The following is a 25731-nucleotide window of genomic DNA, read 5'->3' as shown; positions in this document are numbered from 1 at the left end:
TGTGGGCATTCGAATGGGCCATCCGCTACAATAAAGGGCTTAAGTGGGCGTCTAAATCTGAATAAATTTCAGTAGCATAATAGCGAGTATGAAAGCCCGGGGACCTTTACAAAAGACGCGTGCATATTAAAAATCACTTACGAAAGCTCAAGGAGTTTTTTTTTTAAGGGTTAGGCATGTGTGGTGGTTAACGTGGGGTGCCGTGTCTCGTCTTTGTTTGAGTACACGAAGACTTTCTGTGGCTTCTCCAGCTGAGTTTAAATATTATTGAAGTTTTTGAAAACTTAAAAGGTTAGGTTAGGTTAAGTGTGATCACTAAACTATTTACAAATTAATTTTTCGAAATCTTCTCGAAAACGGACTAAAAAGTGACATTTTGACAAGTTTTATAAATACCATTTTAGTCACGAGTTTTAATTGCGACTAGCCGATAGTAAACAAATAAATACCTTTTGCTTACAAATAAATAATGCGAATTACCCGTACGGTTAAAATTAACATTTACAGTTTTTACTAAGCAATAACTTCCTATTGAAAAAAAATTGTTGATCGTTGATCTCTGAAAGAAATTTCATATTTCGGCGATGGTACAATGCCGGCTTAAAAAGACATTCTGTTCATTCATAAATAGATGCTCCTTTTCTGTCGTTTATTTCATTCCAGCTACTTACTAATGACAAACTCGTATTCCCACGTGTCACTGACGTCAACGTTTTCTCATCTATCGTACGATTGATAGAGAACGATATTTGAGAAAACATAACGCAATGTATCGCGTTACAGGAGCTAAACCGACGCTACAAATTGCTGGTTATTTTCAAACGTACGATCCAGATGCTCCCTGCGTTCCATCTGCGGAAAAAGCAGCTGAGCTTGGCGAAGGGTTCCTGAATTAAATTCTCGTTCATAAAAATGCACCGTCAACTAAAATAACTTTTGAACAAAATTATGTTCCATTGTTGTTATGTTCGATGGAGGCGAAAAGTTTTCGCTCCATCGCATTTTCGGAAAATCAAGGTGAAAGTAAAACCGGTATGAATGGGATGTTAATAATGACAAATTGTATTTAAAGTTATTTATTGTTTTGGAGACTGGCATCAACTATAGCCTGTCGATCATATTGATATAATAATAAATGTCTCATTATGAGTTTTGGTTAGTTTTGAAGCAAGAATCAAAAATCTTATTGTTTTTGATTGTGTGATTCAGAATAAATATATTAGAGATGATTAGATTAGTCTGTTCTTTGGTACTACACAGACACACACACACAAACACTTTGTGTGTTTTTGTTTATAGAACTTGGGTGTAACGACGACATTTAAATTACCATATATTTCGTTGGTCAGAGCAAACTTTGAATATGCTGCTGTGGTTTGAGCACCAAACTACAGATGCGACATTGAATTTGTGGAATCCATTAATAAAAAGTTTCTTAGACCGTGAATTTAAGAAATGTACCGTGTAGATGCTATTATCGAAGCTATATACAAATCTAAAGCGGCTGCTGATACTCCTCGTGATTGTATATCTGGGTCCAAAAAGGGCAGGCTGAAGCCAGAGGGGGTGTGGCATTGACCTATCGAGGGCTAAAGGAAAATCTATGTTTGGCTGAAGTTAAATTGGAGATCGTTTCTAAAGAGCTGCAAAAATCGGAAACGAAAGTTGCGTAGGCCAATATGGGACAACCAATATACCTTCGGCATTATCATGAATAACTTTTTACAAGACCCGTAGGATTACAGAAAAAAGAGAAATAGCATACAAATTAAGGCCCTTCCAATCTAAAGAGATCTACCCAGAAAGCGTCGTGGTCACGATGCTAGGAAACAAATTTTAGACATGTATTATTGTCCCGACTTGCAAGAAAGTCTATATCTGGAACGCCAAAAATGAGATAAGATAAGAAATAACTTTACTAAAATATTTTCTGCTTCAAATTTATTCTTTCGCGATTGTTCATCTACAATTATTTTATTTTTTGAAATAATATGTGAAGCAAAAATATAAAGCTTGTTCTTTACACACCAGTGCCAGATATCTAAAGGAAATTTGTTCAATCTGGAGAATTAGATACCTCAAAACCTCAAAATCGTAACAGAATGCAAAATATTTAAAGGCGAAAACATTTAAAGACCAAATACCATTAGTTCTTATATCTGCACAACACGCACCCCAGCCGGTTAAGGAAACATCTGAGAATATTTCCAAATGAAACGAATTTCTTCTAATGCAATTTGAGCCCTGCTGGATGTTATCTAACCACCGTTTAAGGTCGTTATGTAAAATAGTTTATATTTTCATGTCTCCACCAGAACGAAGCAAGGCCAAAAAAAAAATTCCCTCTCGAAAGCTTTGGTATGTCTCCAGCCACAACATATAACTGGACATATTTTTCCCACCAACTGAGTAGTATACTGTACATTTGTCCATTCTTAGCATATGTTTTATAAATTTTAAAAAGCTGGTTCCTTATCTTCAGGGAGACAAAAAACCCACATAATGACAAGTTTGAGAAAAGGCGTCAACATACTTTTCTCATAATTTACTATAAATCCAAACCGTTCAAGAACAAAAGTGGTGAACTTGACATTTGGGGCACATTTCTCGAAAGAGTTTCCAAAAAATAAAACATCATCTAAATATAAGGCCGAAAGGAACCCTTCGCTCTTAAAAGAATAACAATTGGTTTCATCAGTTTGGTATATAAGTAGGGAGTGCAGTTAAGTACTTATAAACTTTGCTTCCAAATTTAAATCTTAAAAATTTCCTATATTCTTCAGCAACATATTACATACTGTTCGTTGATCCTCTAGCTTAAAATGCCCCGTTTTAATAAATTCATTTAAGGATTTGCAGTTTAAAATGATTCTAAAAGATCCTTAATGACATTGTTTAGGAATATCCTTTCAAAAGGAGACCAACCTCGTTCAGAAGGTACAAACTTTTGAACTGAGTACGAATTAAAAGGAAATTTAAGTGCAGAACTCCAAGAAATAATATTTTTATCCTGAGTTATGTTGAATCATATGGGTAATAAATAAAAACCAAAGTACACACCTTGTCTAGTATTTCCGGCGACTGTCCCTGTGCTGAACATTTGTCTGGCGTTTCTGCGTCCTGCGTCTATACTTCTCTTACCCTCAATTTTGCCTTCCAGGGTTAGCTGCAATTGTTCATACTGTTCATAGCCCATTATGTGTCCAAGCTAGGAAGTTAACCTAATTTTAATGAGACCAGTCAAAAGCGGGTTGGTGTTCACTCTTGTCAGAACTTCTTCATTGGTTGTCCTAGAGATCCAGAGGCCTTTTGTACATCCAAAGTTCAAATGCGTTAAATTTTACCACGTCTTCTTGTTTTAATGTCCATGTTTCGCATTCGTACAGAAGCAAGGGCCATTGTTCTCAGTCGAACCGGTGTGGATAGCTTGAGATGGCATAACAAGTTACGCATGTTCAGGAATCCGGCTCTTATGATCTCAATTCTTTTTCTGATTGCTTTTGAGTGGTCTAGATGGCTATTCATTTCTTTGCCCAGATATATGTAGCTCTGAACATTTTGAAGAATTTCGCCATTGAGAGTGTTGTCTGCCTACCTAATGACAAATGTCATTAACATTTGTGCCTTCTAGTCGGTCTTGCAGGGATTATCTGATGAGGGATTCTGCGTATACGTTGAACAACAAAGGAGATAAAAGACAACCTTGGCGAACTCCTTTCTCCATATCGATGTAGTTGGTGTTACCCTTTTCCAGTCGAACGCAACCTTGGTGGTTCCAGTAAATATTCTGGATGATTATAGTATAGTATAGATGATTATAGTAGCTCAATCTCACGTAAAGTGTTCATTAATTTTTGGTGCTTAATACGGTCAAACACTTTCTTGTGGTCTACAAAACATACATACAACTTTCTTTGGACCTCCGGGTACCTCTCGGCGATTATCGAGAGAGTAAATAATTGCTTTTCTAAGGTAGATTTCGGTACAATAAGACTCGAAAAAGCCGATTTTGACTGGGATTTGTAAATTTTTGGGAAAAATCACGACCAAACCCCACGACAATTTTGGATCGAGGTCGATATTAAAGGATCCGGCTGAAATTTAGTACGAAGATAGGGGGTCGGGGGATTATAAAAAAAAAATAGTTGGTTGTTTAATTATAAATTCCTTAGTCCTTCCGGTCGACAAAATATTGGCAAACAAAAAATGATTTTTTGATAAAATGTTTTATATTTCGTTTATTTATAATTTTTAGTATTTGAAATTTATACGTTATACACTTAATTTTTTGCTCTATTTAATGATACCAAAAGATCTTATACAAGTTGTATGGTTTTTTTTCGGGAACGGTTTTCGTCGAAGACTGCAATTTTTTAATAATTATGGTAATTATTATTTACAATTAAATGGTGGGGGCTGGGGAGGACTTTATAATTTCCATTTATAGACCTGATTGACCTTAATCTTCAGCAAAAAGTTCGTACTTTTTGAGGCAACGAGAATTTTTGAGTAGCATCATAATATCCATGAATATTATAATTTGAGAATATTAACTAATGATGGCGAAAGGCTGAAGGCTTATTTTATGGTATTTGTGAATGGACCTCATTGATCTCTAACTTCGATACAAATTTCAATCTTTTCGAAAAAACGTAGATATATTAAAAAATTAAAAATCTAAAATTTATGAGGAAAAACATGATAAAAATGAAAATAATAAATCTAAAATATTAACCGAAAATGGGGGGCTGAGGAGGACATTATAGTATGTGCGGATAGACCGCATTGATGTGCATTTTCTATAAAAATTTGAACCTTCTCCATTCTGAAGCTGTACTGAGACCTGCTTAAATATTATCTTGATATGACTGATTTTTTGTATTGATGATATTTTTACAGTACTTATTATTGATTAATCAATAAAATTTTTGTGATCATTAATTTTGATATTTGTTATTAGGTAAATAATTTCTCTGTTTTTCTTTTCAAAGCATGAAGCAAATAGAAGAAACTTTGAACTCCAATGTTTCCATCAATCGACAGTTATCGCATCGCCTCGAAATTAATTGGGATGGGAATTAATTGGCTGAACTAATTGTGAATTTATTCGCTAGAATTAGAAGGTTCGTAAGGCCAACGGAACGGAACGAAATCAGTACCAATAATCAAACTTAATTGGATCTAATCTAATTGTAAGAAAGTAATAAACTATAAAACAAGCGAATTGGTCCTTCTAATCTAAGCTAATACTGAGATGGGCATAAAAATTCGTAACTATTTTTGGACGAAGTAAATCTCATTAATATTAGAATAAATCCCGAATTATAATGAAAAATTGTGAACTAGTTGTATTATTTGTCAGTACTGGGAAAAATATGAGCCCACAGCTTCGAGGGAAGCCGAAATTCGAACCCATGTGGTTTTAACCCCTGCCGTGGTTTGATATGTGAACCCTTTGCGGCGTTTCTGTCTTTTTAACGAGATCATTTAACGCGTGAGGATTATCGATCGGGGATTAGAAAGGCGGTTAATTTCTTGGGAATTTGTTTACACACCCTGCGGGTTTTCTTAGTAATTATGATAAACATAATTTTCTGGTCCCTTGTTTATTTCAGTTGGTGTTGTTGTTGTTGTTGAGTTGGTACATATGTCTGTAAAATATACGATTTATTTTAATAGATAAGCAGATTTATGATTTTTTTTAATTGTGCGCGGGATTCTTTCACAATCACCAAATTTAAAAATAATTCATGAAACACGGATATACGAGGTGTGTTTAAAAAGTAGGATGACTTTTAAGTTTCACCAAAAAGTATTTATTTATTCATCCAAATTAATATTGTCCCCTTGAAACTAAAACGGTTTATCCAATCCTCGAAGCGCTTCTTTTAAGCATTTTCTGGTATAGCCTTGAGTGCTTCCAGCGATTTTTTCTTTACCTCTTCAATCGTTCCAAACCTCCTAATTTCCTGAGTTTCTTGAGTTTTGGGGTCAGGAAAAAGCCGCAGGGGCCACATCTGGTGAATATGGTGGCCGAGGCATGATTGTGGTTTTAATTTTTGACCTAAGAAAGTTAGGCACAAGCAACGATAAATGAGCAGGTAATACTCTTTATTGACCGTATGACCTTGTGGTAAGAACTCTTCATAATAAAAGAAAACAGTTAGCAAAACCTTGACATTTGATCGAACTTGACGTGCTGTTTTCTTTATTGGCGATTCTGGGTTTTTCCATGATTCGTCATCAGTTATGAACTTTTTAAGCATATCAGGATCATCAGCGACGTCGTTTAACAGTTCTTGAGCGATGCTCCTTCGACGGTCCTTTTGTTCAAAATTAAGCAGTTTCGAAACAAATTATACTGCTACACGTTTCATACCCGAAACTTCGGAAAAAATTGCATGGCACCAGCCAATAGAGATGCCGACGTCTTCAATCACTTCTCTAGTAGTGATTCGACAATTTTTCTATACCATTTGTTTCACTTGCTGGAGCGTCCAGAGCGAGGTTCGCCATCGACGTCTTCTGGGTCATCTTGGAACAGCTTGTACCACTTACAAACATTTTTTTTGTTCAAAGTAAATTCACCATATGCCGTTGTCAACATTTCAAATGCAGGACTAAAATCCATTTTTTTATTCAAAATTTTATGCAAATTTTTGTTCTACTGTTTTCACAGCAGAAAAAAAGTAAAAGTGCAAACTGGCCGGAACTGTGAACACATGTTAGGCACATGTGTGCCACCATAACAAAAAAATATATCCAAGATTGAATACACCTAGCCCACCCAATTTTACGGTAATAGAAAATCTTGAGAGGTGTTGTAGAATGCCTGGAAATGGAATGAAAAGCAACAGTACCAAAAAAGTTCAGGAAGACCAGCAAAAATCCCACAAAAAGAAATATTTACTCGTTATATATTAAAAAGAAAAGGCTCACTCAAGGCAGAATTTTGATAGAGCTTGGACATGATGAGTGCATTCCTTTAAGAAGTATAAAACTACTATGGAAAATCTTGAAGGATATGAATTTTGTCTTGAAAAACCTCAACCCCAAAGTATTTTTTCTTAAGAATGATCATACCGATTGCTGCCTACAAAAATACAATAGAATCCCTCAAAGGGAAAACACAGAAATTGAATGGATTTTCTAGTTTTTTAATGCAAAAAGCGAAAACGGTGGTTATACAGGGTGTTCCACTACATGACTGCCATAGCTTGGGAGTGTGTTGTTGGGGTGATTTCAAGTTAAAAATGTCAGATGAACATACACCCGAAACGCTATTCTAACTGAGCTACAAGCATTTGAGATTTTAAAGAACATTTAATAAGAAACCGCTTTATTGAATTAATTGATCTATTATTACGTTCGGCTGCTAATATCATTACTAAAAAGTTCAGGTATCTGTGAATCTTATGTATTGTGACAGTAAACGTAAATTAAATTAATTTTGCTTATTTATTTTCGTGAAAATTGTCGGCGATTTCCCACTCCTACAGTGTCTTCTAGAATTGTTTTTAGCAATGGCCATCGATGGTTGAGAAAAACAGGCAAGTTTCCTAGAGCTACTTCTCAACGTCGCATTGAACAGGAACCTTCTCAAGAAGAGGCAATACTTAATATGTTTTTCTACTCCCGTCTGTAAAATGCCTGATTACCCACCGATCTAGCGTGCGGGAAGCGTCGCTTTACCACGTCAGTTTCGTTTCCCACGGATCCGAGCCACTTTGGACATTTCCGGGATTTTACCGCACGGGTTTGGGAGCAATCGGATGTTTTCCGAAATATTTCCCACGCTTTGAATTTTGACTTTTGTCAATTCTGACAGTCATGTCAGTGAATGTATTCGTGTTTTGCGAAAATGTACCCAAAAACTAACGGTCGTAGAAAAAATATAGTATGCAACACGTTCGGTAAACTTTTTGACTCGCTCCGCTCGTGTCAAATACACTCGTGAGTCAAATGCCGTTTACCGCACTTATTGCATAATATGCTATTGATGCTCAACCTGCTACCGAAGAATAGGTAATAGACTTAACGTAGGAAGGATGAGACTATGGAGAACTTTATACATTTTCGGTTTGTACCTGTACCACATCCCATCTGTACAAGCTTTAAAACCTGCCGACTACTCTTCAAGACTTGCCTCATTTATTTACCCGAAACGGTATCAATAACACCAACAATTTACATTGTTGGGCACTTGAAAATCCGCGACAAACTGAGGAATCCCATTTTCAAGATAGATTTTCGGTGAATATTTGGTGTGGCATTATTGATGACCGTCCGTTTGCAATTGAAGAATGTCTCACGGCCATTCGTTATTTGCGTTTCATTTAAAATGAGCTTCCAATATTACTGGACGATGTTTTTCTTAATGTAAGACAACGAATATGGATTCAGCACGATGTCGCACTTCCTCGCTTTGGTCGACAACAGAATTTCTTGATCAAAATTATACAAACCGGTGGATTGGAAGAGGTTCAGCAATTCCTTGGCTAGCAAGGTCACCTGACCTTAATCTCTAATATTACTTTTTATGGGGAATACATAAGACCATGTATACAATAAGTGGACTGAACAACTAATTCAATAAAATAAAATATAAATGAATAATAAAAAAAAATAAAGTAGTTTCTTTTAAATGGTGTTTAAAATTTCAAATGATTGTAGAATAGTGTTCCGGGTATATATGTTCATTTGATACTTTTCACTTCAAATCACACTAGTATCACACTCCCAAGCTATGGCAGTCATGTCGTGAGACATCCTGTATACGAGTGGTCGTTCTATGAGTAAGATCAGTAACAGAGGTTTTACTGTACTTGAAAAGTATAAAGGATATAATGTATCAATATATCAATATCAATTTTACTTAACCCTCTCTGGGCCTCGTACGCGAGCAAATGTCAAATGTTTGGCAAAATATTATTTCTAAATAACGTTTTATTTGATAAAGTTGTGTCTATGGTAATTACTGATAAATACTTTAGCGATTATCAATCTTCCCCGTATTATTGATTCCTAAAACACTTAAATAAATTATGAATAATAAATAAAGGCGTCCACGACGATATTGCTGGCTTCCGAATGGAATACCGATAAATTAGAACTCAGGTTTTACTGCGCCCAAGGGCCATAACTTATCAAAATCGTTTCGCCGATAAATTTCGCTCCGTTGGTAATTTTGCAACTTTTTGCGTTTTCGAGTTCAATCGATCCAATAAAGCAATGAAGCGAGAGTAAATAATAATTTGGCACTTTTAGATTACCATCTAACTGCCGGAAAATGATGGACATTGTGAACTTTTTTCCAATTTCCGTACCAACAAAAAATTAAAGAATATATTTGAACAGGGGTTGGTGAATACTAAAGCCCATCTTATTCAGAATAAATATTTTCTTTTAACAACATTTACCTTAAAATTTAAAAAAATACAATTTTGGCGGTCATTCATATGTTTGCGAGTTTTGAAGACATCCATTTTTTTTCAAAAATGTCTACATTGTTCCGTATTAATTTGACACTTCTTGTCCAATTAATAGCCGCTAGTACTTCGAAATCTATAGCTGAAATATTCAATGTTATACAAAGTCACATTTTTTAAAAAACTATCATGTGAAAGTTTGAACGTTTGCATTGAAAATTTGAATGTTTTCTTATCACCCTGTATTTATTTATCTTTTAATTATCATCAGGGACTAGCAAACTAGACTCCCTTCTAAGAGGAAAGCGAATTTTGTTTCTTTAAGTTTTTTTGATATTTTTACAGGTTCTGAGATAAGGTATATAAACTTGACATACAGGGTCTGAAAAAATTAGTAGTTATTTTCTAAATAGTAAATTTTGCTATTACTTAATATGGTCATTTTGCTAAATTATTTTTGCGTTTTCGGAAGGTCGATTAGTATTTTTAAAATTGGTAACCTGTTTTTGATAAACGGCTGCTATAATTTTGACAGACGCTGTATATCAATTTTTTCAATTTTGATTGAAAGCAATACTCATGATAAAATGCTTCGTTTTCGATATACAGGGATAAACGAGTTTTAATTTTATTTTTGTTAATTTAAATTTACTCACTAACTAACCAAAACCGAAGATTTCATCTAAAAAATATAAACAATATAATTTTAATGTACAATTGAGTAGTAAAATGAACAATTTATAAACAATTTATGAAACGCATCCGAGAAAACTTTTACCATATTTGGTAGACTATCCCACAACGATTTTGTTTAACTATTCCTTTTTTTTGTTTCAGCATTGTTTAGCCAGAGCACTATACGACAATATTCCCGATTCGCCTGATGAGTTAGCTTTTCAAAAGGGCGATACCTTGGTTGTCCTCGAACAGAACACCGCGAACATCGAAGGATGGTGGTTGTGTTCGCTCCGAGGAAGACAAGTAAGATGATATTTGCTGCTCATTACTTCCTTCATGACTGTCTAATGTTTTATATACAACCATGCAATATTATTTTGTACCCTACTGCTAAATTCATGAGACTAGCTATTAAATTTACTCAATGACTCAATGACTCAATTGGCTCTCTCAGATTAATTTTCATTTTGCTGTGCGAAATATTTCGTACATCGATTTCCAAAAAGAGAGTTCCGAAACACGTGTTCGAGCATCATTTCGAGTTTATTAACTCCTGAATTGCTGATCGTATAACCGAAGATTTTATGGAAGACGGTGGCTGTAAATTTTACAGCATTTTGAAAGGCTATTGACTGATCGCAGCGAAGTACTTTGTCTTTATTTGTTATGGTGACGGCGTCGTTAACGTGACTCTGTTTACTAAAGTATTTAGTTATCTATTAGCGAAATTGGGTCCGCTGAATATTAAGTAACTTGGCGGCAGACATCGGCAATAGCCAGCGCAATAATCCGAATAACAATTTAGAAATGAACTTGCTGCACAATTTTTGTTTAAACTGTAAATTATCGTCTCTGCTCGGTCGTATATTGATAAATATTACACTTTTTCTAAACAAAATAATGCTACATTTTTAGAAAATGTAAGAATGGTTCAAATTTATCAACAAAAAATATCGAAAACAATCTTGTAGCATCTCAAATATAAATATATATCAAATATAAATTTCAACCACAGCTTGCTTAAATAATTATTTTTACCACATTCTTCCATGCTGTTGAAATCCTGTTCCTAAGGTGGTGACGGCGCTAAGATTAATTTATATTTTCAAAACTTTTCTCTCTTTGATTGTTTCAAAGAGACGAGAGTCTTTATTAAAAGTTCTTTATATTTTTTTTTTGCAACGTCAATTCGAGGTTAAGTTTATTTACGTTCAAATCAATCAAATGTTAGAACAGAAAGGCGCATCCATCTCTGGCAACAACCGAAAACTTTCTTGGTTTCTTCACTGATTTTAAAAACAAAAATGAATATAACGTAAATCTCTTAATTTTGAAACTGGAGAGTGTTAAGGTTTTCCTACCTACCTGCGTGAAATTTTTTTCCACATAGTATCAAAAGCAGTCTCAATTAAGAAATTTTTTGATGTCAAAAAATTTCAAATTCAATTTCAAAAACAGGGGGGTACCAGTTTTTTCTTCAAGAATATCCAAAATCAAACTCCTTACGACCTTCACTGTTAAAAATTACAATAATCTTCCACGGCAAAAAATGTCATTAATTATCATATAAAAAATATTTTTGTCATAAAACACCCTACTACAGTTCCAAAATGAAGACATTTACCACTTATGTAGAGTAATTTTTCTTCTTAAAATTACCCAAAGATTTACATCCTAAAGTATCGGTATTCAATTAATCAGTACCCTGTAATTGGTTTTGCCATGTTCACTTCAATGCCGGAGAGTGTTCGTAACTTATCGCTGCCGCAAGCCATCAGCATTTTCCCCGCACTAAGCTTTTTCCTCATGTTGTGTTTACTCCAAAAAGTTGTAGGTTTTAAGACACCAAAACAACATCTTCTTTTTTCTTGATTTGTTCTTTCTCCAGCCCAATTGCAACTGCTGTACACTAGTTCATATCTCTTCCGAGATTTATTTGCTAGTAATTCAAGTGATACGATCTTTGCCGACTGCCTAATTTCTGGCGGAATCTATTGTTTAGGAGATAAAGCTTTTTTTTTTACTGTGGATGGTTTGGTGACCTGTGGATACTGTTGCAGCAAAGCAATCAGAATATTGTTTTAATTCTTGTGATGGTCACAAAAGGTAGTAGAAAAATCTATATAATCTCTTGGTATGTAAATGACATTAATAGCATTCAATTTTCAAACATTGGAATTCCTGGACGGCCCAAAATGGAAAACGGCCGCTATAGTGCCTGGCTGGTAGTATTCCTCTTGGGAGTCAGGGGCAATAAATATCTCTTTGATACAGTTGCCACAGCTACCTCATAAATGCGTGCGCGAATTAAAATAATTGCGGCCTTCATTTTCGTACCTCTGACCATATGCGAGCGAAATGTTTTTTACGGATGGACGCAAACCTCAGGCGAAGTCATTCGTCTCACGGTAAAAACAAATTTCTCGCGTGGCATCGGCAATAACTCTAGTTGTCGCGAATTCTTTAAATAACACCTGAAAGGGGAGAAAAACGAACGAGAGCAAAAGCACGGTATGGCGATTCACTCGTTTCCTGTCTTAAACGGGACGGCCATGTTGCCGAATATTTACTGGTTTTCAAATGATGCCTTTTTTTTATGATTACAGTACTGCATTTTCGAGAAAGTTCGTTGAAAACTACTGGCTCACACTTCAGTTTTTTAATGTATGTGTAGTATCAAGAAAGTAGAGCATGGAAATAGAAAGGCAACGTTGGTGTAGAATGTCATATTTATTTAATGATTAAAAGTGTCTCCAGAATGTCAACTACTTTCAATAGCAAAATTTTGGAGAGCATATCATTTGCCAAAACATAAATTGGCATCATCATCATTAATTTGTGTTACTCTGAGCGACTGCATGAATTTTTCAATTTATCTATCGATTGCCTTGATACATTTTTCTAATCGATGAAAACTATTTGGATATCATAAAGCCAGAGAGAAATTTGGTATAGTCTGACACAAGATAATTGATCATGACTGTAATAATGGTATCAACGTTTTTATCTGTTCGTAGGCATTTTTGGGCAAGTATATTAAAACCGGTCCAGGATATTCAGGAAATTGATACACAAAATATATAAATACATTTAATTTTATTTCGTACTGTATAAATGTAATTATATAAATAATATAAATAATAATTGCGTGTTAATATTAATTATCACTATCATCAAAGGATATAATTAAAGGTTTTACGTGGTTCGAAGTTATTTTTATAATTATTTTACGCTTCAAGCACATTTTCTTCAACTGCTGTTAATTCACATTGACTTTGATTTTTAATTCGGTCCATATTAGTCATGTTGCTGATCGTTGGTACTTTTTTAGCTCTTTCGTGCTGTAATAACTAGCATTATAATAACGCTAACTGGTGGGATATTTGGAAGAAGACAATTTTTTATCCAATTTTGAACTTCCTGGAAGTCTAATGAGCAGTCTTTAATGTTATTTGCTGAAAGTAGGAAAGCGTTTGCCCAAAATTTGTCTGTTACAATGATTCAAGTGACGGGATATGATTACTCTCATAGTACGTATACAGTTTTCTGCAAATTCACTTTGCATCACCATCGTTCCTTTCTTTCTAGTAAATCATTATCAAGGAATGACAGTTAACTTCACTGTCATCCCAATGGCAGTTTCCATGTCATCTGACGTTTTTAGAAGATCTGCAAACAAATTTTGCATAACGATCAAAATAAAAATACCTTCCTGTACTGATAAACGCTATTTATTGTTTATTGCTCGGTGTACTTGATAGGCTAGGCAAGCCATGACAATATTATGTGCTGAGCTGTATCATATTTTATATATATTTATTTTGAAAACTGATTTTATATAATTTTGGTAGGCTGATTTCAAAAATTTTCTGCCTTTACTTGTAAATATTAAAAGAAATTTTGTATAACACCCCTGTTTCCCTAGGAGCATGCACATCACTTTGAGGTCACCATCAGCATCCATTGATGTTCTTGGTAGTTTATTTTCTACTGAATGTGCTATGCCTAACATGGAATAAAATAACATTTTTGCGATATAGAGCGACAAAAAAAAATTGACGTGACAGAGCAAAAATATGGCGTTTTTTGGAAAATGGGCTCCTAAAAATATACAAATAAGCAAACAGCTTTCAAACATCAAAAACACTATAGACCTGTGTTATCTATATTTATCTACTGCTCTGCTAACTAAAAGCATACTGATACTTGGTTTTATTTGATTTTTTTAAATTGTAAAAAGTTAAATCGGATTGTTATTCTTCTTGATTGATTAATTAAAAAACACGTGCATGTTCGAACCTTTTATTTCATGTTTGCATATTCGCATCTGTTTTAAATATCTATTACCCTGCTGAGTTTGTGTATTCTATTCAGGAGAAGGTCACCTTGCTTCAAAACGTTTTCATACATTTCCTGTTTTTTATTGCTGCGAAGGTTCAGTAGTTTTCCACCGATTTTGTCAATCTTGTAATTTAACCTTTTGGCCGCTATGAATTTACTCACGTCGTTTTCGATATATTCTTCGCTTACTCCAAATCGGTCGGCCATATACGCTAGACTTACCGAAATGTAAGTGCAAAGTAGTTGGTCATACGCTTTGATCCTCATCTCGCGAACATAGAAACGGTAGTGAGGGTATAGCAGCATATCGTTCCTCATCCTTATTTCTATTTCTGCCAGGCTGTTAAAGAACTCTTTGTATTCGCAGTGGTACAGCGAATGGACAAACTTTTTTAAAGTTTCGTTGTAATGCAGCACTTTACCTATCTCAGGATTTGTTAGGATTTTCCCGTAAAGGTCTTGCCGTTTTAATGTTAGCATGGAGGTTAGGATGGTGTATCTGATGAACTCTTCGTAAGATGTAATTTCCGTGCATACGAAAGTCGATATGGAGCTGACGAATGCATTGCTCGCTGTCATAAAATCTCTGACTGTCAGTGAAAACAGACCTAAAATTAAAAATTAAATTTTACTACAATAACACAAAATGATCAAATAGTATCTTTATGTGCTGAATAATAAAAGAAATTTAGTGCGTCATTTTTAGCGAATCTAAAGAAGAATCTCAAACCCAAATATTTTCATATGTGAAGTATTAGTATTAGTATCAGTGGCTTTTACTCAATATTAATTATTATTTTCCTACAGCAAATCTTCACTGTCTTTTAGAAAATTTGAAAAAAAGTGGTAGTTCCAATTTGTCAAAGATATTTTTGACAAAGGCACGGTGTTGCCTATTTCAAATACCTGTCATAAATCGTTAAATAACTGAAAATCTGAATATTTTTTGTTCCAATTTAATTGTGTTTCGGATTTGGATTTTCATCAAGTAAAAGCCACCTCAGTATCGTTCAGAATTTCCTGCTTTAGATTTAAATGGTGAATGTGGAATCTAATTGAACTGAGGTGGCTTTTACTTGATGAAAATCCATTTATCAAAGTAAATAAGAACTAAAAGTTCAGATTTTCACGAAATTATATATTTTGACATGACAATTGTTCCTCAACACCGTTTGATAAAGACACGGTGTTGTCGAAACAATTGTCATGTCAAAATATATAATTTCGTGAAAATCGGAACTTTTAGTTCTTATTTATTTTGAATGTGGAATCTTTAATATTATAATAATTCGATATGTAATTGGGGTTTCATTTTATGTGGGTGTATCCATAACGCATTTCTAACAGATGTGTTGTTCACTACTTTATAAAAATGTTCCGGGTCGCTAACCCATGGGTTTAAAATCTAAGATCTCGAGATGTAATCAGCGATAGTCGGGAATCATTTACTTTACAGAGTTGACAAAAGGTATTAACGGTTCGACGTCATTTATTTGATATCGGCGGTTTTTATCTCCGTCGCTTTGAAGTCGCGGGAATACCGAACTGTGTTTGGTCGGCACTAATACGAAACTATAAGAAAATAATGTGGCCAAATCGAACAAATTGAATTTCTACCACACCGGAGGACCGGACTGAAAGTAAGTGTTTTCCTGTTGTTTCTTTTCGAAATTTAGATTAATTAAAGTAACCTAAACCTAACCTAACCTAAATTTGGTACCAACCATTATAACAATCATTTTTACCAATAGCCTCTAGACCCTGGGATTCACTCGTTAAATTATCTGACGTCATTTCAGTAACACCCTGTATGTACGGGAAAAGACGGGTGGCCAGATAGAATGCAAAGTATCTCGGAAACCATTCGTCTTAGCGACATGAATCGAAATTTTGTTTCCCCTGTGGTTAAAAGAAGAGCGTGAAAAATATTTTTAGCCTTCAGAGGACCTGCCATCATTTTCTCTGAAATCCACCTAGTAAATTCGAGTAATTTTTATGTAACACTTTTTGAGGTATCTGTGGTGGGCATGTTTTTTTATAAACAGCTGTAACTCCTGAAACTCAAAGATTTTAACGTGCTTGGTCTCCTGGGAAAAAATGATTTCCTACTGATTGTTACTGATACCGCTAGAGCGCGCTTTTTTGTAGGTCATGGAGGAATGACTTAAGTCCCACTTGTGAAAAATATTAAAATTATACTATGAAGCTGTCGATATTACTGTATATAAATGCGCGAGCATTTTGCATTCTTATCTGACCACCCCATACAACACGAACCTTTGTATATTTTATGGCAGTTCCTGTGGTGCCAATCGGCGCCTTTTTCAATTAACTCATTGCATCGCGATAAATTCTTCTTAATTAGCTCCGAGTCGTTGAAAAATAATCCCAGCCGTATGCGGTGAAATACGTTATCCAACTGGCAACCCAACGCCACTGTATTAGCATACGCCTGACTTAGCATTTTTATTGTTTCGTCTTTATCGCCTATACTGCTCAAGTAATTTGCTTTGTCCAGATACGCTTCTTTTACTTCGATCGCGCCTAAATTGCCGCGAGCAAATTCGATTTCTGCGTCCAACAAATCAAGTCGTTTAGCGTTGGATTCTTTCATCCGATCGAACAGTTCCCGATTGATCTTAAATAGCAACCAAATTTTAGTTGCTTCCTAAACTAAACAAACAAAGAAATGCTGAACATTTGCCGCTCCTAGTTTCATTTAGTTAGTTATTCATTTTTAGAAACTCGGTGTGGCAGTGAGGGAAACGAAGTACAGCACTAGGAAAACGGACAAGTCTAGACATTAAAAAAATAAATAAAAAATTAAATCGGATAATATTACATTATTCTTCTATTCCAGATTTCTGCAAAATTTTCTTATATTAACCATAGTTAGAGTGAATACTGTTTAAAAGCTGATATATATTCAAATCACTATTGTTTAATTCAGTCAAATAACTGAAAGTGAATCAGTGATCAGTTAAAGCCAACTAATTTCATTAATTATGGAATTTGTTTAAGTAGTTAAAAGTGTATTGAAATGTCAGTATTCTTTATCCTCTTTCATCTCCTTTTTAAATAAGACATTTTTACTTAAATAAACTTCATCACATTACGATACTTCTTATGCTAGGTGAATCTAAACTGGCTATTTAAAACGGTACGACGAACAAAAGATTTTCACAAGCTTTAAATAACGACATGGAGGATGCGTAGTCACATGAAAACAAAATTTGTTAGTTTTCCAATGATTTTTGTCAAAGGAGATGTTTTATTTGTTTTTTAAACAATTTTTCAAATCACGTTTGCTTAATTCAGTCAAATAACTGAAAGTGAATCAGTTATCAGTTAAGGCCAACTAATTTCATTAATTATGGAATTTGTTTAAGAAGTTAAAAGTGTATTGAAATAATCAGTATTCTTCATCCTCTTTCATCTCCTTTTTAAATAAGACATTTTTATTTAAATAAACATCATCACAGTACGAGACTTATGCTAGGTGAATTTAAACTGGCTATTTAAAACGGTAGGACAATCAAAAGATTTTCATAAGCGTTAAATAACGACATGAAGGATGCGTAGTCACATGAAAACAAAATTTGTTAGTTTTCCAATGATTTTTGTCAAAGGTGTTTTATTTGTTTTTTAAGCAACTTTTCACATTTTAATATTTAAATATAACAATGGTTGTCAATTATTGCCCTTATTGGCACACCGGGTATTTTTCGAGTTATTATGTAGGTTTATATTATCAATAGAATTGAAAAATAATTTGAAAACTTTGCTGACAACCGAACGTCCTGTCGGCACTGAGAAGCAAGAGTATAGAGCATCTATACTCTTGCAGCTAATAAAAAAAGAGCAATAAAATTCAATTAGTAATGTGCCTGTAGAACAACTCAGTTGTTTCAAATTTGAACAAATTGAGTTACGATCTATGTATATATGTAAAATTACAATTTTTTCTGCAATAGTCCACTTTTTGCCTATACATTATGTATGCATTAGTTTTGTTGTTTGTTTAGTTTCAAAGATATGAAAAACCTATTGTAATTCAACATAGCTGCGCTATTATTACTTATTTTTAGTTATGATATGGTTCCTTCTTATAACTTATTATCAACTAAAGGGGACCATCCACTATTTTTTTTATTTTGCTATTTGTTGGCTATTTATATTATATATTTATATATATAATATTTGAACATAACTGTCACAATTCACATTTTTCGCGGGAAAATTCGTTAGGTTAGTTCACGGTGGTGGTGAATATGGTCTTACGGAATCTACAATTCTCTTTTTTAATAGTTTTCTATATGGTTCAAACTTATTTTACCTATTTTAGAGGGAGGCATATAATAAGTAATTATAATTGAAAATGTGCTGGCATTTTCTTTAAGGGCTTGTACAAATCACAAGCTTCTATTTGAAATATTCACTTTTCGATTAGTAAATTGCAGGGTAAGCTAGGAGCGGCGACGTTTATAGGTCTACTTAATCTATTACTTATATTGACTTACTTCCCAATCGAGTTCTTTGCACACGAGTTCGTAAAATGGGGCCATATCGTTTTCTTCGATGTGGCGCAATAGTTTGTTTGAATATTCGGTGTCATTTTTGTGCTCCGTCAGCGTCAGAAGAAATTTCAGTTGAGCTATATCTAGATTGGGATTCTTTCTGCATTCTGTTTGCCTTTTTAAAGACGGTTCGTTGACGTTTGTGCAGGATATGTCGTAGAAAATGACCGCCTCACTGTCAGTATTTAGGGGATCCATTTTTTTGTCCGGCGACATGGTCCACCGACACGATACGACTCGATCAACATTGAGATTTTATATATAGTTTTATATTAATTTTTGAGTAATAAAACATTAGCACTTTTTATTACCAAACTCTAAAGCTTCAACTTGACATATCTATAATAAATAGACTTCTCCGAGACAACTTAAACAAAAAGGAATTTTAACAAGAATACAAAAATAAATAAATGAAGACTACGTGGCAAAGCGAAAATCTCTGACAACCATCACGACATCATCACGTAACCTAAAACTTCTACCATTATTCCTGATTTTTCTTTTCTTTCTTCTTCTGAATTGTTAACAACAGCTCCAAAGTAAAGAAGAAGATGTTACTTCATATTATTATTTCCTAGACATTCTCGTTTAATACGAGTTACCACAATGAAGGCACCACTCAGGATTAGAAAATACAAAACAATCAACGAGTCACTTTAATGATATTATTTACAGATATCAGTACCGAGGAAATTTTTTTTGTATGTTTCTGCCAATTAATATCGCGTTTTAAATACGTTGCAAAACCTGCAGGTCGTGCATGTTACACACTTCAATTAAATCTTCCGCGTAGAGGACCACACACGTACTATTACAAACACGCAAATTAAATAACAAACTAACCTCACAAGAAGAAAATTTCGCAACGGAGCGTTACGTATATGCTTATTGACATTTTCCCAAATCATTGGAGCGACGTATTGATTAAAATTATCGGAATAATTATTGAACTTTTGATATATCGCAAATTATATTCTACTATTTTGTTTATTATACAAATAAGCGTGAATCTATGAAAAAAGTTAGATCCGCATGCAAAGAGCGCGTAATATATATTCGTTCACAGAAAGATGCTTCGTTATCGATTAACCCAGGGCGGTTCCTTCTGAGAAATAACTTAACCCTTATCATCGTGTGCTGGTTAATGCTGTTAGCTCTAGCTTAACTCAAAAATATTTGCCATTTTCTGTTAATTCTGCTAAACATTTTTTTGTTTTTATTAGATACCATGATGGCGATAGAAGTTTTGCAGATGTTTTAGAATATGAGAAGAGCGTGAAATAAAGAAGAAAGCGTATTTGAAGAATTTGACGGTATAGATTTTTTTGGGAAAATTGAGATAATTATAATTTCGTTTGAAGAACTTAAGTTTAAATAATAATTTTTCTTTACTTTTAATTTCTATTTTTCAAAAATCAGTCAGCATAACCAGTTCCGGTTAATTTTGAGATATTATGCTGCGGCAGCTTTTTGAATGCTTCAAAAATGCCTATAGTTAAAATATACCTAATTAAAAGAGTGATACATGCGGTGGCATTCCCATCTTCTGGATTTATTAAGGCTAATTTTTGAGGAATTAATCAGAATTCCTAATTTAAGTCGGAATTTGTGAAAATGAAGTGAGAAAGTCTCTCGTAAAGGACAGTGCCAATCCAAACATCATAAAGATATGTATGTATGTATGTAAAAATATGACCAAAACTAACCAAATGTGACATATATTAATTAATAATAATAAGGATATTCTTATAACCTTTTCCTTTGGCTTCATACTTTACGCCAATATAAAATACCACCAAGTTAGGTTATAGTTAATTTTACAGTAAACACAAAAAAACATATAACCGTTAAATTCGAAGATTACTTATCTGCTACGCACCTATAGCTTTTGATACATTCAGATATTGCTTAGAAGTTTATGTGGTTTACAACAGAAAAACATCGAACTCGTAACATTTGTAGGACGCAGGATTGTTTTATAACCTTAATTGTTTTATTTGCTGCCGCCGCCGACGTTAGTGGTTGATTTTAAACTGCCGGTCGTCAATAATAAATTAATAAAACGCAAGCGTTCCGCAACGTTTACAAGAGTAATGGTGTCGATAAATTTTGCAATTGCTTTCGCGTTATCCTGATTTTCGACTGCAATTACCAAAAGAGAAAGCATGAAAAATTTATGGACTCTTAAATTTTGCGCGAAAGGGTCAGTCCTTCTCGTTCGCCGATGAGTGAAGGAATGCAACGCAACGTGCATAAAATGGAATTCGCTTTTGAGGAGTCGCGAATTGTTAGGTGCCCTATATGTCAGTCAATAACCTATGTATTATAATAAATTTTGTTTGGGAGTAGGTCCCCCAATTATTTGTACTATAAGCAAAAGATTGTCATCAGCAACCTCTCGCTTGTTTTCTAGGGTTTCGAGCTATTAGCCTGTTTTGTGCATATTTAACACTTGAATATTAGCTTTCAAATTCAATTATAACTAAAGTAGGTGCATAACTCTAATTACTTTAATTATAATTTAGTCTCACATCGATTTTATTAAGCTTTTAAAGGTTTAAAGCAGAAGTAGCACAAAATACTCGTAAAGCTTTTAGAACTAGAGTTTTTAGGGGAGTATTTGGAGTCAGAGCTTTTAAATGAGCTTTTAGAGGAGCTTTTGTGGTTTTAATTAGTTGTTGCGAGGACTGTCCATATTTGTTAGTTATTATTAAAGTTACAGGATTAAAGTAAACACTAAACCACTAAGCATGACACCGGTATTTATATATTCTGTCACTTGTCTTCTCAACTTTTCAAATTTATTCGTTCTTTTTTCTAAATAAATCAAGTACATTATTGTTCCTCTTGCTAGAAACATTTTGTGCTAGATGATGTGGGTCATGAGTTTAACTTTTACTATTGCTATAAGTTCGCATCGCTAACTGATTTTTGTATGTAGGACAACTCAGATTCATACGGTCTATTGTGAATCCCTCCATAGTTTCGATTACTTTCGGTTCGTCTCTCTGGTCTGGTCGAGTCATGTGCCCTGACGAGCGTTCAGCGTTAAAATCTTTAATTGAAGTTGTTTTGTTATAAAAACGCAATTAACTAAAGTGCAATTCCAAAAATTTATTCTATTTTTATCAGATTTGCGAATTGTTTGAGGTATTGCATATGTGTATGAAATCCGCTATAGAGTAAAAATCCATGTTGCAATTTTCATACAACGAAAATTTTTGCGGCTTTTCCAATAATTGCTTAGAAAAATCTTTAAACACACTTTGGCAACCAATACACTTATATATTTTCTTACCTGGTGCTAATATAATATAAGCACTGTGAAACAAAACAACAGGTTATCTTGGTAGACTTCGTGCTATGGACTTGCTCTCCCATTTAATGCGTTATAACAATCCAAAACTAACTTGGATGTTATGTCGTTAGTGTAGATCGCAATTGTTTTATTGCAATTTTTTTTCGTCTTTGTGATCTCTTCTTGGAACACTGTCCCTAGCTTGCCGGTTGGAATAGAAATTTTCATTATTTTTTATTATGTTGAGCACCATATATTGTTGAATATATTATATCGGTCAAGTAGGCAGTAATAAAATTAAAATTAATACTTACAATAACACAACAAAACTTAGTAGCAACATTCGCCATCATACCTAGAAAATTTCGGGATATTAATTTGACATCTAGTGACATACTAGCGAAAATCGTACACAAAACGAGCATGCACCCTGAATGAGTACGTTTTCAGTCGAATTAGCTTCATAATGGAATGCAAACATGCGGCATTAAATTTGCAACGCGATACTACGAATCTAGACGATGAAAGCCTTAAACGGACATTGGTCACCGCCAAACCAGTATTCAAGAAAATTTCCTGCTCGCACGTCCTTCTTACCGTATAAGTTACGACCCAGGTTATTATGCTGCATTTATTTCTATTTATATATCTAATAATATTCTAAAGTTGGTCGTGTGAACCGATATGGTTTGAATATTTTTTTTTCTGAAGATTAACGCCGGAGTAACCCGTCGGATACGTTTCATGCGCCTTTACGATATCTGACGTACAGATAAGCTGATATAAATGTTATTAACTGACGCCGCGTTTGAAAGACTGACGTTCTACTGGTCGGCTTCGGATTGGATCGGTATAGAAGTGATTCTATCAAATGTGCCCTTTTGTATTTACTGCCTCGTATTAAATCTAATGCCGATAGATTTACACAATGCTGCCAATAAAAATAGATACAAAGAATTTTCATTTCATTAACATCAACAGCAAACTTATTCGTATCGCTTTATTTGGTATATATGTTGCAGTCAAAGCATTCATTTAGTAAATATACATTTACTAGCCAATGCATACATTTGCTAAACTCCGTAGTTAAAGTATTCATTTTAACCGAAATGAACACATTTGCTAGTGGATGTATGCATTCGCGGACTGCTTCTAGTCAAAGTGCGAAGTGGGTTAAATTTGCCGGGAAACCTAAAACCTAACCTCTTTATTCGTGCTGCACCGTTTGCTGTTTGCTGTTTTTCCGTTTGAGATTCTTGGTAAGTGAATTGTTTAAATTGTATGTGTCCAGAGTAATTAATAATTATTTAATTATTTTTTTTGTCATAAATATAAAATGGATAAAGAAGCGATGAAAGTTAAATTCTACGAATATATTAACAATACTCAAAAAGCTAACGGCTTTTGTATGACTGCGGAAAGATATACAAAACTAATAAATGATGTTAAATCCGCTAAATTTGCTCAGAAAAAAGAAAATCGTCACTTCTGGTTACTAAAAGTTTATGATATAGTGTATGTATGTAATATGGATAAACTAATTGCACCAATAGCAAATGAAAAGGTGCTGTATTATGTTACTGTTGAAGAATTGTTTGAAGTTTTATATGAAACTCATTTATCAATTGGACATGGTGGACGAGACAGAATGAAAAAGGAACTTAACCTTCGCTTTAAAAATATAACAGCACAAGATATTCAAACATTCTTAAATAATTGTGAAGTGTGCCTTAAAAAAAGGGCGAATGAAAAGAAAGGCTTGGTGGTTAAGCCAAGGGTGTTTTCTCATTTTAATTCAAGATGTCAAGTAGATTTAATTGAATTCCAATCACAGCCAGATGATAAATTTAAATTTATATTGGTATACCAGGACCACTTAACAAAGTTTGTCATTCTTAGAGGTCTCAAGAATAAGATAGCTAATGAAGTTGCTGATCAACTCCTTCGATTTTTTTTACTATTTGGGGCACCATCTATTTTGCAATCGGACAATGGCCGAGAATTTGTTAAACACGTCATTGCTGATTTGAAAGATTTATAGGTACCGGATAGGGATTTTCTAAATGCCAATGTAAAACAAAATGCACAACAAATAGATGTGCATGCCTTAAAGCAAAAAAATTGTGCAATTCCAAATGCCATAGAAGTTTGAATTGTCCAAACAAATAAAGTGTTTTTCTTATTTATAAATGTTAGGTGTTTTTGTATTTTTATGTTATAAATGCAATAATCATCGAGTCAATAATTAATTTAATTATTCGCTAAACTAAATTTTATTTTGAAGTTCATCAATTAACGCTTTGACTGCAGTTGGTTAGTAACTGCATGCATTACCTAGTTAATGCATGCAGTTACTAGTTAAACCGTTCATCCCAATAAAATGGGAAGTGAATGTATGCATTGGCTAGTAAATGTATACATTGACTGGAATGTACACTTTGACTGCAATATATATATGGCATAAGTTCCATCACCTAGCAAATATATAAGTATATAAGTTTTCAAACAACTTTATTTAAAACAGTTCTTAAAATTTCAATAGTGAGTGACGCTTCTACGTTGAATTTTGACATTCTTTAGATAACTAAAAGTTGACCTGCTTGCTTTAAAATATGATAAACGTTGATAAACATATACCGGGTTTTATTGCTGGATTGTATATGTTAGTCTTTTCACTTTCAATTACTTTGAAAAAGTTGCTAATCCAAATTTTATCATCAGTCTAGTTACGGTGGGGCATTTTGCAACCTTTTAAGAAATCTCATTATTTTGTATAAAAATATTACTCGCGATCTTTTTGTAAACTGCTGGATTATGAAATGCGTACTACCTTAGCGATACGCAAATAAGCCCATCAGCAAGAAAAACCAGTCAATTGGTAAAAGCAACCAGGGTTTAATTTGTGATCTGAGAACCTTGACCTAGAATTGTATTCGCGAGGCGGCGGCAAAGGTAATTGATTATCATTTCGTTTGTTCTCAAAAATAGCAAACTACTAGTTGGGATTTCTTAGATAATAGTATATTCCCAGAAAGATGCGTAAAAAACATAGAGCAGGAAAACGTTCGCAATATCTAACAAATGAATTGTTTTGAAGACTGCGGTGTCCCATTGGTTGTCCCAATGAAGTGATGTCGATCGCAATAACTGCGTTTTTTGTAAGTTGGTTAAAGTCAATAAGAGCTTAAATATGATAAGTGTGCAGTTGCGAAAGACAGACGAAAGAAAGGCAAAATTTACTTGTTCCTCTTTGTTTGCATATGTTTCGTAAAAACAACGACAGTTAGTTACAACTAAAGAACTAACTCAAACTCGATTACCAGTTTTGTATAATAATATTAACCTATCACATTACATTATATTAGTTAGTTTTATTTTTCTGATAATTCTGTGATCCACAAAAGCCTAC

At 33.9% G+C, this 25731-nt stretch overlaps 2 protein-coding genes across 3 annotated transcripts in view; one reads left to right on the top strand and one right to left on the bottom strand.

Annotated features, from left to right (window-relative positions):
• LOC132698342 (breast cancer anti-estrogen resistance protein 1) overlaps positions 1–25731 on the top strand; it is a 69331-nt gene that overhangs the window by 19462 nt on the left and 24138 nt on the right. Inside the window, exon 2 of the mRNA XM_060664343.1 lies at positions 10266–10409. Coding sequence (XP_060520326.1) covers positions 10266–10409 — 144 coding nt within the window. The remainder of the gene's footprint in view (positions 1–10265; positions 10410–25731) is intronic.
• Positions 14404–19453, bottom strand: LOC132698343 (26S proteasome non-ATPase regulatory subunit 6-like). 2 transcript variants are annotated; one of them, XM_060664345.1, is made up of 4 exons: positions 18968–19453; positions 16725–17085; positions 14870–15055; positions 14693–14787 (listed from the first exon to the last, which is right to left on the bottom strand). In XM_060664345.1, exons 1-4 carry the CDS (start codon positions 19238–19240, stop codon positions 14774–14776), a joined length of 834 nt encoding a protein of 277 aa, XP_060520328.1. In that variant the 5' UTR covers positions 19241–19453; the 3' UTR covers positions 14693–14773. The 2 variants fall into 2 exon arrangements, with proteins under 2 accessions (XP_060520327.1, XP_060520328.1); XM_060664344.1 differs by having other exon boundaries at positions 14404–15055.

This window comes from Cylas formicarius, unplaced genomic scaffold, assembly GCF_029955315.1.
Source record: "Cylas formicarius isolate icCylForm1 unplaced genomic scaffold, icCylForm1.1 PGA_scaffold_2__14_contigs__length_35257938, whole genome shotgun sequence".
NCBI classification, from domain to species: Eukaryota; Metazoa; Arthropoda; class Insecta; order Coleoptera; family Brentidae; genus Cylas; species Cylas formicarius.
Note: the sequence above shows the minus strand (reverse complement) of the source record. Positions and strands in the feature narration are given on the sequence as shown.

Bases quoted from the DNA above. Each gene is read 5' to 3' on its own strand.
- LOC132698343 (XM_060664344.1), bottom strand. From the start codon at position 19,240: ATGTCGCCGGACAAAAAAATGGATCCCCTAAATACTGACAGTGAGGCG. The intron at 17,086-18,967 runs GTAAGTCAATAT...TTGCTATTTAAG, and splicing joins GCAAAGAACTCGATTGGGAA to ATCAATCGGGAACTGTTCGA. The intron at 15,056-16,724 runs GTTCGTGTTGTA...TTTTAATTTTAG, and splicing joins CTGCCATAAAATATACAAAG to GTCTGTTTTCACTGACAGTC.